Source organism: Eurytemora carolleeae, unplaced genomic scaffold, assembly GCF_000591075.1.
Source record: "Eurytemora carolleeae unplaced genomic scaffold, Eaff_2.0 scaffold86, whole genome shotgun sequence".
NCBI lineage: Eukaryota > Metazoa > Arthropoda > Copepoda > Calanoida > Temoridae > Eurytemora > Eurytemora carolleeae.
In genome coordinates this window covers 322918-337631 of record NW_019396290.1, presented here as the reverse complement: position 1 = coordinate 337631, position 14714 = coordinate 322918, and the positions used below count along the sequence as shown (strand labels likewise).

Below are 14714 nucleotides of genomic sequence, written 5' to 3'. Positions count from 1 at the left end.
GATATCTGAATCCCTCCAGTGGAATTATAAACCCCTAGGAAGGATATCTGAATCCCTCCAGTGGAATTATAAACCCCTAGGATGAATAACTGAATCCCTCCAGTGGAATTATAACCCCCCCAGGAAGGATATCTGAATCCCTCCAGTGGAATGTAAATCACCCTGCGTAAAGTTTTAATTGTAAAAGGCATTTTTTGAAACCCCTCCAGTGAAAATGAAATCCCTCCGGTGGTCTCCAGTAGAATCGAAATCTTACTACGAACTTCTTTGAGTCGTTAAAAGTAGATATAATTTTCATAAAATCCTTTTATTTAAATCCTTTTTTTATACTTTTAAGAATTTTTTTTTCTAAAAATAAAACTGTAGATAGCATTTTTATCAAATATTTTTTTAAATAATAACATGCAATTTTATGTATAACCATATTTATGTTGTCAGTACATAATAAAATCTGGGGGACCTTAAAAACAATAGGGATAAGTACAAATGTACATATTAAACTATTTTGCTCCTTTAATGTCTAGGGTATGTTAAAAAAATAGAAATTATTATAATGATAATGATAAGCTACAATGTTTTACAAAAACGTTTAATTTCTCAAAAATATAAAAAATGTTCTCCCGGAAAATACGCCATGTTGCTATACGTAGCAGTTTCTATACGATGGATTTCTATAAGGTTTGACGCCGATAAAGTAATCGATGTTTGAATTTCAAAGGTTTACAAATTAGTTTGCAAAGATATAGGGATCAGACAATTCGAGATTGTGGCAAAAACTTATTTCCTTTAGCTTTAAGAACCTATTAACCAATCAGTTATACCAATCTCTATTATGATCTAACTTTAAAACACGGATTCTTACAACAAAGAATAATAGTTGTTAAAAGGAGTGACCGGCGATGTATGGTAGTTGAACTGATAAATGATAATGAAGTATTGTGGAGAAATTTTTGTTTAGTGGATTTAGGGAATCCAGGGACCGGAAAGAGTATCCAAGCCAAACCAAACCGTTTGCAGACAAAAGCAGAGTCGGAAGTTTTAGCTGATCGCAGCGCAGATCCCAGTATGATATTATTTCATTTTTTGTCAATTTTCTAGTATTGATAAATATCTTTAGAAAATTTTTAAGCATATATTCTCGCGCAGATGGATTTAGATTGTGTTATTCAAGTTCCGGTTCATTGAGAATTAAAAGATATATGCTTGAGTTCTACCAGTAGTTCAAAGGACGGAGGAGCACTACGGAAAGAAAATATAGGATGAGAACGGGGTTATCATCGAATTTTTTGTAATTTAAGTTTTGAACTTGCTAGCGGTTTATTGCAGCACAATGACGATCGACTTTATCTACATAGTTGCAGTCAACCCGGAGTTACGAACCTGTGTCACCCTGAACGTTGAGGTAGGATGAATTTTATTCTGGAATATTCTTTATTTTTATGATTCGTCGAGAGTTGACGATCATTTTTTAGGAATCATTTGAAACCAATGAGACGTTTTTACGGTGCATATTTGTTCAGCAAGAGCGCAATATTAATCTTTAAAATTTCTATAGATTTTTCATTTTTGATAATTTGATAATTTAAGAATCGGTTTTTAAAAATTATTAAAACAAGCGCCGACAAAAAAAGTAGTAAAAATTCTACATTAAACTTATTAGTTGTTTAGAACCTGGTTTATAAAATAAAAATTAACTATTTTCATCGAAAATAATTAATCTTATTCAGTTATTGGTTTCTGTAATGTCTTATTGTTCTCAAACATTTTCTGTAGATTTCCTGAAATTTTCATTGAAGAATTTGAAGCAATATGTGAACAAATTCGTGAAGAATAATAAATTCAATATAATGATGAAAAAGAAATAATTGATACTAAAATTGATTTATTGAGAAAATTTCAATCGAGAAATATGTTCCTAAACATCTCATTAGATTACTGAAAAATCTTTTAATATTTGTTGTCGTCGTTATCTAATAATTTAAAAAAAACTATTCTCAAAGCGACTTTGTGCTAAAACTCAGAAATTATACATCATTAAAACGTTTTATAAGTATAAAAATGAATCCTAAAAAATTTCTTCACAATACTAAATTCTCAGTTCAACTACTATACAATGCCGGTCACTCCCTTTAAGCTAAAAGTTAAAAAGTTAAAACACCAAAATGTATTAACTGATTTAATCTAAAGAGAAGGTTCACCCACACGGTCTACTCTTTTAATTTATCATAAACTCGTAAATGTTTTTTATTTCCCTGAACCCTCAATATAGCGGGTCTTTACTAGCTAGATAGCTAGCTCTTGTATAAAAGAAACAGCTAGCTAGATAGCTAGCTCTTCTTTTATAAAAGAAAATACTAGCTAGATAGCTCGCTCTTGTATAAAAGAAACTACTAGCTAGATAGCTAGCTCTTGTATAAAAGAAACTACTAGCTAGATAGCTAGCTCTTGTATAAAAGAAACTACTAGCTAGATAGCTAGCTCTTGTATAAAAGAAACTACTAGCTAGATAGCTAGAAAAGAAACTACTAGCTAGATAGGTAGCTCATGTTTTAAAGAAACTACTAGCTGGATAGGTAGGTCTTGTATAAAAGAAACTACTAGCTAGATAGATAGCTCTTCTTATATAATAGAAACTATTAGCTAAATAGCTAGCTCTTCTTGTATAAAAGAAACTACTAGCTAGATAGCTAGCTCTTGTAAAAAAGAAACTACTAGCTAGATAGCTAGCTCTTGTATAAAAGAAACTAATCATTACTGCAGTTTCCATCAGCAATATTTACCTCTTATCATTTTCTTTATGTAATACTAATATACAACATACATTACAGAATTCTTTACTAATAATATTATTCAATTGTAAACAACTTTTCACGATCTTAAAGGCAAGTAATCATTCAATTTCAAATTGATTTAAAAAGACAGATTTTGTGCTGTTAATCCTGGGTTCAAGAAGTTTTACATATTTTTATGGCTTAGTATTTATATTAAAAATAGGCAACAATTCTGAAAAGAAAAATTATTTGGGAAAAAATGTATTCGAAAAATCTTAGTGTCTTTGTAACAGATTAAACAGTATTAGTTCTTCCATGAATGTTCAAATGATGTTTTAGAACAATTCTTATCAGATTTTAACGCACTGTTGATTTTAAAGATTCCATTTAAACTTTTACAAGCTCTCAAATTATATTAAACAGAATGGTGCAGTGTTGCATTGGAGCTCAGCAAGGTCTCAAGCTCTACATGAACTCTTCAATATATTAAATCAATTTTTCTTATTATTATTTAACATAAATTCTCTCAGTATCTTGTAAATAAAATACAATAATTAAACAACAGAATTATATATTTCGATACTTTATACTGTAATAAATCTACATTATACAAGATATTTATAACATTTTAAACTATGATATGATATCAGATCTATTTATCTGGACCAATATAGACTACAGTGGGCCAAATTTTAGATTTGAGTGAGATACAATGTAGATCTGAGTAGGCCATTTATATGGATGTAACTAGGCCAAATATAGATCTCAGAGGTTAAATTTTATATCTAATTAGACTAAAATAGATCTGAGATGTCCAAATATAAATCTGAGTAGGTTAAAATTTATCTAGACGGTCCAACTATAGATCTGAGTAGGCTAAAATAGATCTGAACGGTCCAACTATAACTCTGAGTGGGCCAAATACATATCAGAGTAGGCTAGAATAGATCTGAACGGTCCAACTATAACTCTGAGTGGACCAAATGCATATCAGAGTAGGCTAGAAAAGATCTGGACGGTCCAACTAAAGATTTGAGTGGGCCAAATACAGATCTAAATAAGTTAAAATAAGTCTAGACTGTCCAACTATAGATCTGAGTGGGCAAAATACAGATCTGAGTTGGCTAAAATAGATCTGAGTTTGTCAAATACAGATCAGAGTAGGCTAAAATAGATCTGGACAGTCCAACTATAGGTCTGAGTGGGCCAAATAAAGATCATAATAGGCTAAAATAGATCTGTACGGTCCAAATAAAGATTTGAGTGGGCCAACTACAGATCTGAGTAGGTTAAAAAGATCTGGACGGCCCAACTAAAGATTTGAGTGGGCCAAATACAGATCTAAGTTGGCTAAAATAGATCCGGACGGTCCAACTATAGGTCTGAGTGGGCCAAATACAGATCTAAGTAGGCTAAAATAGATCTGGACGGTTCAACTAAAGGTGTGAGTGGGCCAAATATAGATATGAATAGGCTAAATTAGATCTGGACGGTCCAACCAAAAATTTGAGTGGGCAAAATACAGGCCTGAGAAGGCTAAAATAGATCTGGACGGTTCAACTATAGATCCGAGGGGGCCAAATATAGATCTAAGTAGGCTAAAATATATCGGTCCAACAGTAGATCTGAGTGAGCCCAATAGAGATCTGAGAAGGCTATAGATCTAAATGGTCAGATATAGATCTCTAGTGCAGGGCCAAATATAGATTTAAGTGGATAAACTGGGGTCCAAACCAGACATTTAAAAAAACTTTGTGGATATTGAAATTCTAGAATTTAAGATTTCACATGAATTTGATCAGCTGAAATCTTTCTCTATAAAAAAATATATGTATGTCAAGTATTTTAAGATATTCTCTTTTTAACCTTTCAACACAACAGTTTATATGGACCATCACATTATATATATTAAAACTGTAAGTTAAGCATAAATCTAAATACTAAGTATCTAAATAGGTTAATAGCTAATTTATTATATGCATATTATATATATATTGCTGATTCGGACAAGTGTGAAATAATTTGCAGTCTTTTGCATGAGCGAATTTAGAATAGAGAAATGTAGAACAATGAATTTATACAAGAGGATATGCTCATAAATTAAAACCTGGACTGGCATGAAGCAGAACAGAGCCATGTCTTAATTCACGAACAGTCCTATTTAGAATGCACTCTTGGTATTTGTACAAGGCTATTGTTTTAAAGTGGCCGTTCGTCCATCTTTAAATATTGAGAATATATTAAACACAAACACAATTTAGCTTCTAAGACAATGTATAACAAATAAAACGATCATAGTGTTAAAATTGGAATCATTTTGGCCAGTTTCTCGCTCTTCTTTGATGAAGAAATTAATAAGTACTTTCTAGAAATAATGGTAACACAAAATATAATTGAAAATGTTTGAAATAAAGCTGAAAGGTACAGTTGTAAATCGTTTATATATTTTTACCTCAAGTTGGCAAAAAACAGGATCTGAATGCAAACTTTGTTTTTCGGTGTTTTTTTAGAAGCATTGGTTAAACAATAAAATCAACATTAAACATCATTAATTCTAGATTTTAAACAAAAAGTCAGATAACTCAAGGCAAAAAATGAAAAATAAAATGTGTATTTTTAAAAATGTCTTATTACTATAACAAAAACAATTTTGTTTGTTATATTTAATAAGTATATTTGAACAAAAAATCGATGAATTCAAACTTGTTGTAAAATTTAATCAACTAACATTGTTTGATGTTTAAAAGAGGGGCGGAGTTTCCTCTCTGTTTACAGAGTAACTTGGCTTTATAATCTATATATTAAACAGCAGCAAATACAACTCTGAGCTGGCTTCGTACAACATTTCATATAATTAAAGCTAATTTCGATTTTTTACAAACTCTTAAATGAATATTAGAATTGTGTAGAGTATGTACAGTATGTACATGTATATACAATATGTTTCTGGATCGAATGGCTGGTTGGCTGTATTTACAAAACTGTTAACAGTTTATTACAAGTCAGAGCAGATTTAAAGGCAAAACAATGTGATTTATCATTAAAAAAAGGCCTGATTTTTTTTCAACAAAAGTTTCCGTTTTTGATCCTCTAAAAGAAATTGGAATCTTCTTTTGGGTGACCTTACATTTTCAAAATGCCATAAACGATTCTGTAAAAGATTCTCATTTCCACAGTGTTGGAAATCCAATAGAAAAACCCAGGGGCGGATACAGGGGGGGGGGCGGCAGTACCTTTGCACCCCCTTAAATCCTGTATCCGCCCATGGAAAAACAAAAATCTACGGTCGCGGATTTTCTGAAAGAAACCGTAATTATTTTATTTTAGAAATTAGAATTTAAGCAAGGAATAAAAAAGTAGCTATTCTAAATAGTTTATGGCATTTTTTTATGTGGGTCGTATTAAATTATGTTGGGAAGCTCTTTATTTTGTAAAACTTTAGAAATTTAATGATTCCGAAAAATACTGTTAAAAATAAAGTTTACCATTGAAAAGTTTTATGAATTTTAGTTCTGTTAAAACATTCATCATGTTTCCAGATTTCTGCATCTTTTGAAAAGCTTTGCAAATTTCACCAGCTTTATGCAATTTCACCAGCTTTATGCATAATAATCAGGAGAATCGAAAAATTATCTTTAGATATTGCTAATGCTTTGCATGGAGAGACAATGTAAATAGGTTTTTAAATTTTAAAGTTGACGTCAGGGCTCCATGTATAATTTTTCTCCTTTTTTATAAAAGCCGAAAATTTAGAGTTTTAGATGTTGTGTGGTGAAAATCAGTACAAAAAAGAAAAAAAGCCGGTGATAGCGTTTTTTTAAACTTTTCTTTACTTGCCAGTTGCTACTACAGATTTGGAAAATTCTTTACATTGTTGGCTTTCTTCAAATTCTTTACATTGTTGGCTTTTTTCAAATTCTTTACATGGTTGGCTTTCTTCAAATTCTTTACATGATTGGCTTTCTTCAAATTCTTTACATGGTTGGCTTTCTTCAAATTCTTTACATGGTTGGCTTTCTTCAAATTCTTTGCATGGTTGGCTTTCTTAAAATTCTTTACATGGTTGGCTTTCTTCAAATTCTTTACATGATTAACTATCTTCAAATATTATGGCTTTGATTGTAAGCATCAACTGAAAAATACTAAATATTTAGCCTTTAAATTAATGAAAAATATAATGGATCATTTTGTAATATTTGCTGCCACAATTTTTAAAGTTTACGAAAACGTTTAATTATTACATAATCCCGTCCAGAAACAACTTGGTCTAGATAAATATTAAGAATGGGAAGAAGAGCAATACTTTAAATATTTATATAAATTATATGAATGAGTTTATCTATATTAGAGATTCTATAAAAATATATTAGAATGTATTTTGCAGTGAAATGCTCCGATGTGGGTTCTGGGCCTGAAAACAATTTCAATAATTTTAGATTTATTTAAGTAACAATGAGGAAATAGAAAAAAATGTCTGCTGCAGATTTTTAAAAGCTTTAAAGGTTACCGTTGTGAATCAGATATGCCACTCTACTAAATATTAATTATTCAAATTATTTTCGTTGAAAACTTTGATTAATTTAAATCCCAGAAATTCTTTCTATCTCACGTTTAACGTTTATTCCATTGTTTTTTTACTCCCCGTAGATTGTTTAAAATGCCCAAGTCAGATTTAATAAAATTGTTGGCGGGTAAAATATAAAATCTACCTTTTCACTGAAAAATTGCGTCTCATGCCTGGAAAGTTTTACACCGTTGGGATCCTGAAATTTATCTTTATTCTCATAAACTTGAAAACAAAACTAAACATTTTGAATTCAAGTTCTTGTTTGGTGCAGGGAAGAAAAGTTAAATTCAAACTTCATTCTTATTCATTGAATTTAAACAATGTAAATTGTATTCAACCAAAAACTATCTTGATTAGAACAAATTTGGAACTCAATTTGAAAACAAAAAAAAATCAAATTATGGTTTTGAATTTATCGATTTGAAATAAAAAAGCCATACTTTTTAATTTTACTTACATTAGAATATTGCAGAATAATAATGGAAAATTTGTATTTTGTGTTGAAGGAATTGAAAGTAAACACTGGATTTGCAGTACAGGGTTTTCCTAAATTTTTGAAACAACTACTTACATTGTTTTTTTTGCAACTTAGTTTCTCAGTTTATAAATTCTATAAAAAAATAACATCTGGGTTTTTGTATTTGACTTTTTATTGCAAAAATAAAAAAAACTGGTTCCAATCAAACCAAACATGGCACTCAAAAAATTTTTAATAATTGATTATAATAAGTTTATAGTAAACCTGTGAGTTTGTTGAGTTAGTAAAGTTATTTACAAGAGGTGTCTCCATGTGACCCCCGCTACTATTAATAGTATGACTAGATTCATGGAATCCTAAGACTTGACCTCCAGAGATCATGGAAACTTTACTAGATGGTGAAGTGCACTGAACAAATAGATTCTTTAAAGAGATTGTTCATCTATTTAGGAAAATTATTAAAGGGATTGTTCATATATCTATTCAGGAACATTATTAAAGAAATTGTGCATCTATTTAGGAAAAATATTAAAGGAATTGTTTATCTATTTAGGAACATTATTAAAGGAATTGCTAATCTATTTAGGAAAAATATTAAAGGAATTGTTCATCTATTTAGGAAAAATATTAAAGGAATTGTTCTAATCTATTTAGGAAAAATATTAAAGGAATTGTTCATCTATTTAGGAAAAATATTAAAGGAATTGTTCATCTATTTAGGAAAAATATTAAAGGAATTGTTCATCTATTTAGGAAAAATATTAAAGGAAGTGTTTATTTATTTAGGAAAAATATTAAAGGAATTGATCATCTATTCAGAAACATTATTAAAGGGATTGTTCATCTAATTAGGAACATCATTAAAGGTTTTGTTCATCTATTTAGGAACATTATTAAAGGAATTTTTTATCTATTTAGGAACATTATTAAAGGTATTGTTCATCTATTTAGGAACATAATTAAAGGAACTGTTTATCTATTTAGGAACATTATTAAAGGAATTTTTCATCTGATTAGGAACATTATTAAAGGAATTTTTTATCTATTTAGGAACATTATTAAAGGTATTGTTCATCTATTTAGGAACATTATTAAAGGAATATTTTATCTATTTTGGAACATTATTAAAGGTATTGTTCATCTATTTAGGAACATAATTAAAGGAATTGTTTATTTATTTAGGAACATTATTAAAGGGATTGTTCATCTATTTAGGAACAATATTAAAAGGATTGTTTACCTATTTAGTAACATTATTAAAGGGGTTTTTCATCTATTTAGGAACATCATTAAAGTGATTGTTCATCTATTTAGGAACATTATTAAAGTGATTGTTCATCCATTCAGGAACATTATTAAAGGGATTGTTCATCTATTCAGTAACATTATTAAAGGGATTGTTCATCTATACAGGAACATTATTAAAGGTATTGTTCAATTATTTAAAACAATATTAAAGGTTTTGTTCATCTATTTAGTAGCATTATTAAAGGGATTGTTCATCTATTTAGTGACATTATTAAAGGGATTGTTCATCTATTCAGGAACATTATTAAAGGATTGTTCATATATTCAGGAACATTATTAAAGGGATTGTTCATCTAATTAAGAACATCATTAAAGGTATTGTTCTCCTTTTTAAGGAACATTATTAAAGGCATTGTTCATCTATTTAGGAACATTTTTAAAGGGATTGTTCGTCTATATAGGAACATTATTCAAGGCATTGTTCATCTAATTAGGAACATTATTAAAGGTATTGTTCATCTTTTCAGGAACATAATTAAAGAGATTGTTCATCTATTTAGGAAAATTACTAAATGGATTGTTCATCTTTTTAGAAACATTGTTAATGGAATTGTTTATCTTTTTAAAAATATTATGAAGCAAATCTGTTTGCTTGATGGGAAAGAAGGTTTGATACCCTCTATCAAAATAGTTCTAGCTTTTGGGCAAAATACCCTGAATTTTTGTTTAAAAATTTTTGTAGATTTAAAACCCATTTTCCTTACATTGGACAAAGGAATTGAATTTAGAATATAAAAATCGTCAACCTTTTTAAACATATGCACATTGGATATTGAAAAAAAACAATGAAATTTACCCGAAAAATTCTGTTATTTTGACATAAAACCTGCTATAATTATTTTGCTTAAAAGTATCAATATTGCCCCTCAAGAACACCTAACACCTTTATTATAATTTATATTTTTAAACAGGGAAACAAACTCTTTAAATAAGTTTTATTATTAATTTAATTAGATTGTTGTTAAGTATCTCACCTGGATAAGACTGAGTTTTCTACTGTGAATCAAATCTTCAAAATTGTTTTCTGAAAAAATCTTGTTATTTGCTTTAAACTGTTTTTCCCAACTACTTTTATGTTAAATGCTTTAAAATTTGATTTCTTCTGATAATAAAGAAGTAAATGTTAAAAAGAAGGTCTAGGGCAGACACTTCAAGCAGTAAATCGTTAATCTGAACATTTTTAGCTTCATAACTTGCTAATTTAGAGGGTTTTCTCATTAGAATTGGATTAAATTCAATCCACTTTCAAGGGGAAATTTTAGAACATTATTTCTTCTTAAACCACAATTTTTGTTTTTCTTGAAAGATGATAAATCCTATGAAGTAAATTTGGCAATTGTCAACTGTTTCTTTATTCTATACAAAAAACAAGCAATAACTTTAAATATTAAACTCATGCAGCAAATGTAAACAAAGAAAATTTACCTTCTTAGAGACCAAATTCAGTATGTTTCTATTTTTTTAAATTGGTCGGAAATAATTTCTATCTAAAAGAAATGAGCATGCACTGTTTTTTCAAGAGTTAAAGAATGAAATAGACAAATATATTTCAGAACAAATATAATTTTTCAGTTCCCAGAAATTTTAGTTTAATGGGAGTGTTCGCAAAAAACGAAAGGGGGTATAGGCTTACAGCGAAAAATAAGCGCTTTTGATCGCTACTAATCTTACTTCTATCTGTTGCGTCTTTAAGGAGAAAATTGTTAAAAACGACTTTATACTGAAGAACGTAGTGTCTAAATTCAGAAAGTTGCAATATACAACTCGAATCATAAACAAATCAATTTAATTCCAAACAAATCATTCAGATATTACAACCAATTGTCATCGATAATTTTTCGATGCATTCGTAACCAGTTGATATTTCATAATATTTTTTATTTTTCAGGATCTGAGAGTTACTTTTAAAAACATTTATTTCGAGGATTTATGATAAAGAAGACGACATTTTCATATTTTCCAGGAATGTTTGAAAATCCAGCGCCAGCGAAATATTATTTTGAAAAAATCTAAATATTACGAAATATTGACTAATGCGTTGAAAAATAATCGATGACTATTGTTTGTAATCTCTGAATTATTTGTTTGGAAATAAATGGATTATTTTACGATCAGAGTCGAATGTCGCAACTTTCTGAATTTGTATGGACGCTACGTTATTCGGTACAAGTCGTTTTTAAGAATTTTCTCCTTTTACACGCAACAGACAGAAGTAATATTAGTAGCGATCAAAAGCGCTTTTTTCGCCTTAAGTATATACCCCCTTTAGTTTTTCGCGAACACTCCCTTTAACAATGATACTTAATTGAACTAATAGTAAATCTTAATGGCCATGGTAGTCATTAACATTTAAAATTTTGTCCGTCTCTATTTCTCTGTAGACAATGTGAAAATTAAACGACTGTCAGCTAGTTTTTTAATCCTGAGCTAATTATGTAGATATGTAAATTTACAATGTAGTTTCACGCCAACCCCTTAAATGTGCTGTATTGTTAAAAGATAAATTAACTTTATGTTTATAGGGCTCTTCATCTATTGTACTAAATATCCCCCTTTCATCTCATTTTTCTAGAAAATTCTTCCTCATTTTCCCCTAGACCTTCTTATTGTGTTTCCGCCCATATTCCAGATTAAAGAAGATTCTGGATCAGGACCTCACTAGGCAATAACCATTCTATAGACCACTGATATACTTCCTTCTCGACCATACTATTATATACACTAAATCTTCGGTGCTCGGCGTGCAAAGTTGAAATAGTAACCCCATTCGACAAAGGAGCTGAACACTGGCCTCAAACTCTGAATTTAAATTTTAATGCATCTTGATGGTACAAACTTTGACTGTTTGATCCTATCGAATTCATAAATGCTTAAAATATAAATTTGTCCAAAAAATCAGATTTCAAAGATATAGGAATTCGAAAATTAGAGTTTTAAGGGAGTTATCAGTTTGTTCCTTTCTAATAATGCACTTTTTGTTTCTGATATTGTTTTCATATCCTTTCACTTTAAATATGTTTATTAAGGGGACTAGTGCAGTAAGCGTAATTTTTGAGTGCCATTCCACGCAAAGATGACGATTCACCGTCATAGGGTCAAATGACATAGGGTAAAACGACCTAGGGTCAAACGGCCTAGGGTCAAACGGCAAGCGTTCAAAAACGCGACAAAGGGTGAAACAAAATAGGGTCAAAAAAAGCGACAAACGGGCAAAATTTCATTTAGACTATTTTTGGTTTGTTTGAAATATTTTTTTGTTTATTAGAACAAGTAGCCGCAGCGCTCGACCCAGAAATTGTCTTAATCTAATCCTAAATAATACATTTTTTTATGTTATGTTTTGTTCATTTGAACTACTAACCGCAGCGCTCGACCCAGAAATTGTCTTAATCTAATACTAAATAAAACATATTTTTATGTTATGTTTTGTTCATTTGAACTAATAGCCGCAGCGCTCGACCCAGAAATTGTCTTAATCTAATCCTAAATAATACATATTTTTATGTCACGTTTTGTTCATTTGAACTAATAGCCGCAGCGCTCGGCCCAGAAATTGTCTTAAACTAACCTAACACTGAAATAATACATTAAACATTTTCTTTTCATTTTGACCCTTTGTCGTGTTTTTGACCGTTTGTCTTTTGACCCTAGGTCGTTTGACCTTATGTCGTTTGACCCTAAGTCGTTTGACCTTATATGTCGGTGAACCAAATGACCATACCGATTCATAACGGTACCCTTTAAACCTGTGACTAATCGAGGATAAAGCAGATTATATATTAAACATATTTTAACATGACTTCTAAAATCTAAATACCGAAGGAAGCAAACATATTTTCCATCATCCTTAATCTGTCAAAGGTTTTAAGGGTACCGTTGTTAAAGAAAAGTCACTTGAAATTACACTTACAGTCCCTTTGATAAGTTTTGTTATTACACTTACAGTCCCTTTGATAAATATTGTTATTACACTTACAATCCCTTAGATAAATTTTGTTATTACACTTACAGTCCCTTTGATAAATTTTGTTATTACACTTACAGTCTCTTTGATAAATTTTGTTATTACACTTATAGTCCCTTTGATAAATTTTGTTATTACACTTACAGTCCCTTTGATAAATTTTGTTATTACACTTACAGTCCCTTTGATAAATATTTTTATTACACTTACAGTCCCTTTGATAAGTTTTGTTATTACACTTACAGTCCCTTTGATAAATTTTGTTATTACACTTACAGTCCCATTTGATAAAATTTTGCTAATTTATATTTTATTCAGATTTATGGCTTAATGATATTACGACTGGAATAAAGGATCCTGATCTCAAAGTTTTGAATTGGTGAGAGGGGGTGAAGTTTTGATAAAAGAAGTATGGCCTGGCCACCTGTACACATACCTTGCCAACAGTAAAACAAAAACCAGGCTTGGACCCTGGCATAAGAAGTACACAAATTTGGCACAACTCCCTCCCCTTCCATCTATCCTTGCTCCCTTCCCTCCCATTCATCCTAGTTCCCTTCCCTCCCATCTATTCTAGATCCCTTTCCTCCCATCTATCCTAGCTCCCTTCCCTCCCATCTATCCTTGCTCCCTTTCCTCCCATTCATCCTAGTTCCCTTCCCTCCCATCTATTCTAGATCCCTTTCCTCCCATCTATCCTAGCTCCCTTCCCTCCCATCTATCCTAGCTCCCTTTCCTCCCATCTATCCTAGCTCCCTTTCCTCCCATCTATCCTAGGTCCCTTTCCTCCCATCTATCCTGGCTCCCTTTCCTCCCATCTATCCTAGCTCCCTTTCCTCCCATCTATCCTAGCTCCCTTTCCTCCCATCTATCCTAGCTCCCTTTCCTCTCATCTATCCTAGTTTCCTTTCTTTCCATCTATCCTAGCTCCCTCCCATCCATCCTAGCTCCCTTCCCTCCCATCCATCCTAGCTCCCTTCCCTCCCATCTTTCCTAGCTCCCTTCCATCCATCCTAGCTCCCTTCCATCTCGTCCATCATAGCTCCCTTCCCTCCCATCTATCCTCCCATCCATTCTTTCCTGCTCTATTTCCATTGCAAAAATCCTTCTAGCTTCTATTTATTTATTTAACCACTTATCAGATGCGGCCTAAGCCGGGAACGTAGGAATGTAAGGGGGAGGTCTCCCACCAAGAAAAATGGGGGAGGGGGCGCTATGAAAAAATTCTAGCCCATTAGTTTTGATTTTCAAGTGTAGATCCAAAAATAAATTTTGCATGCGGTGCAACTTAATCACTCAAAATGAAGATTTTTAAAAACATATAAAAATCCAAAATTTGGCAACATAGTTAAGACATAACAAATTTTGGCGCGCTATGCACGCTATAATCCCCCTGGAAAAAAATTTAAGTTGCCCCTGCCACTTATCTATTATCTTTCTCTACTATCTATCTCTCCTATCCATCTATTCTATCTCGTAGGAGTAGAATATATGATAAGAGTACTGCTGCAGTGAATAGTTTGTCCATATAATTGCTGGAATCTGGATTTGATGAGTTTACTTATACTTCAACCCACACGTAAATACCCTCCATAGCAAACACACCTTTTTTACCCATTACTTCTC

The 14714-nt window shown here is 31.0% G+C and overlaps 1 protein-coding gene across 1 annotated transcript in view; it reads right to left on the bottom strand.

Annotated features, from left to right (window-relative positions):
- Positions 1-6780: 6780 nt before the first annotated feature.
- LOC111700246 (potassium voltage-gated channel protein Shab) overlaps positions 6781-14714 on the bottom strand; it is a gene marked incomplete in the record, with an annotated part of 52722 nt that continues 44788 nt past the window's right edge. Inside the window, 4 exon segments of the mRNA XM_023471119.1 lie at positions 6781-7182; positions 7481-7534; positions 8081-8224; positions 10099-10148. Of these exon segments, the coding sequence (XP_023326887.1) occupies positions 7138-7182; positions 7481-7534; positions 8081-8224; positions 10099-10148 (293 nt within the window).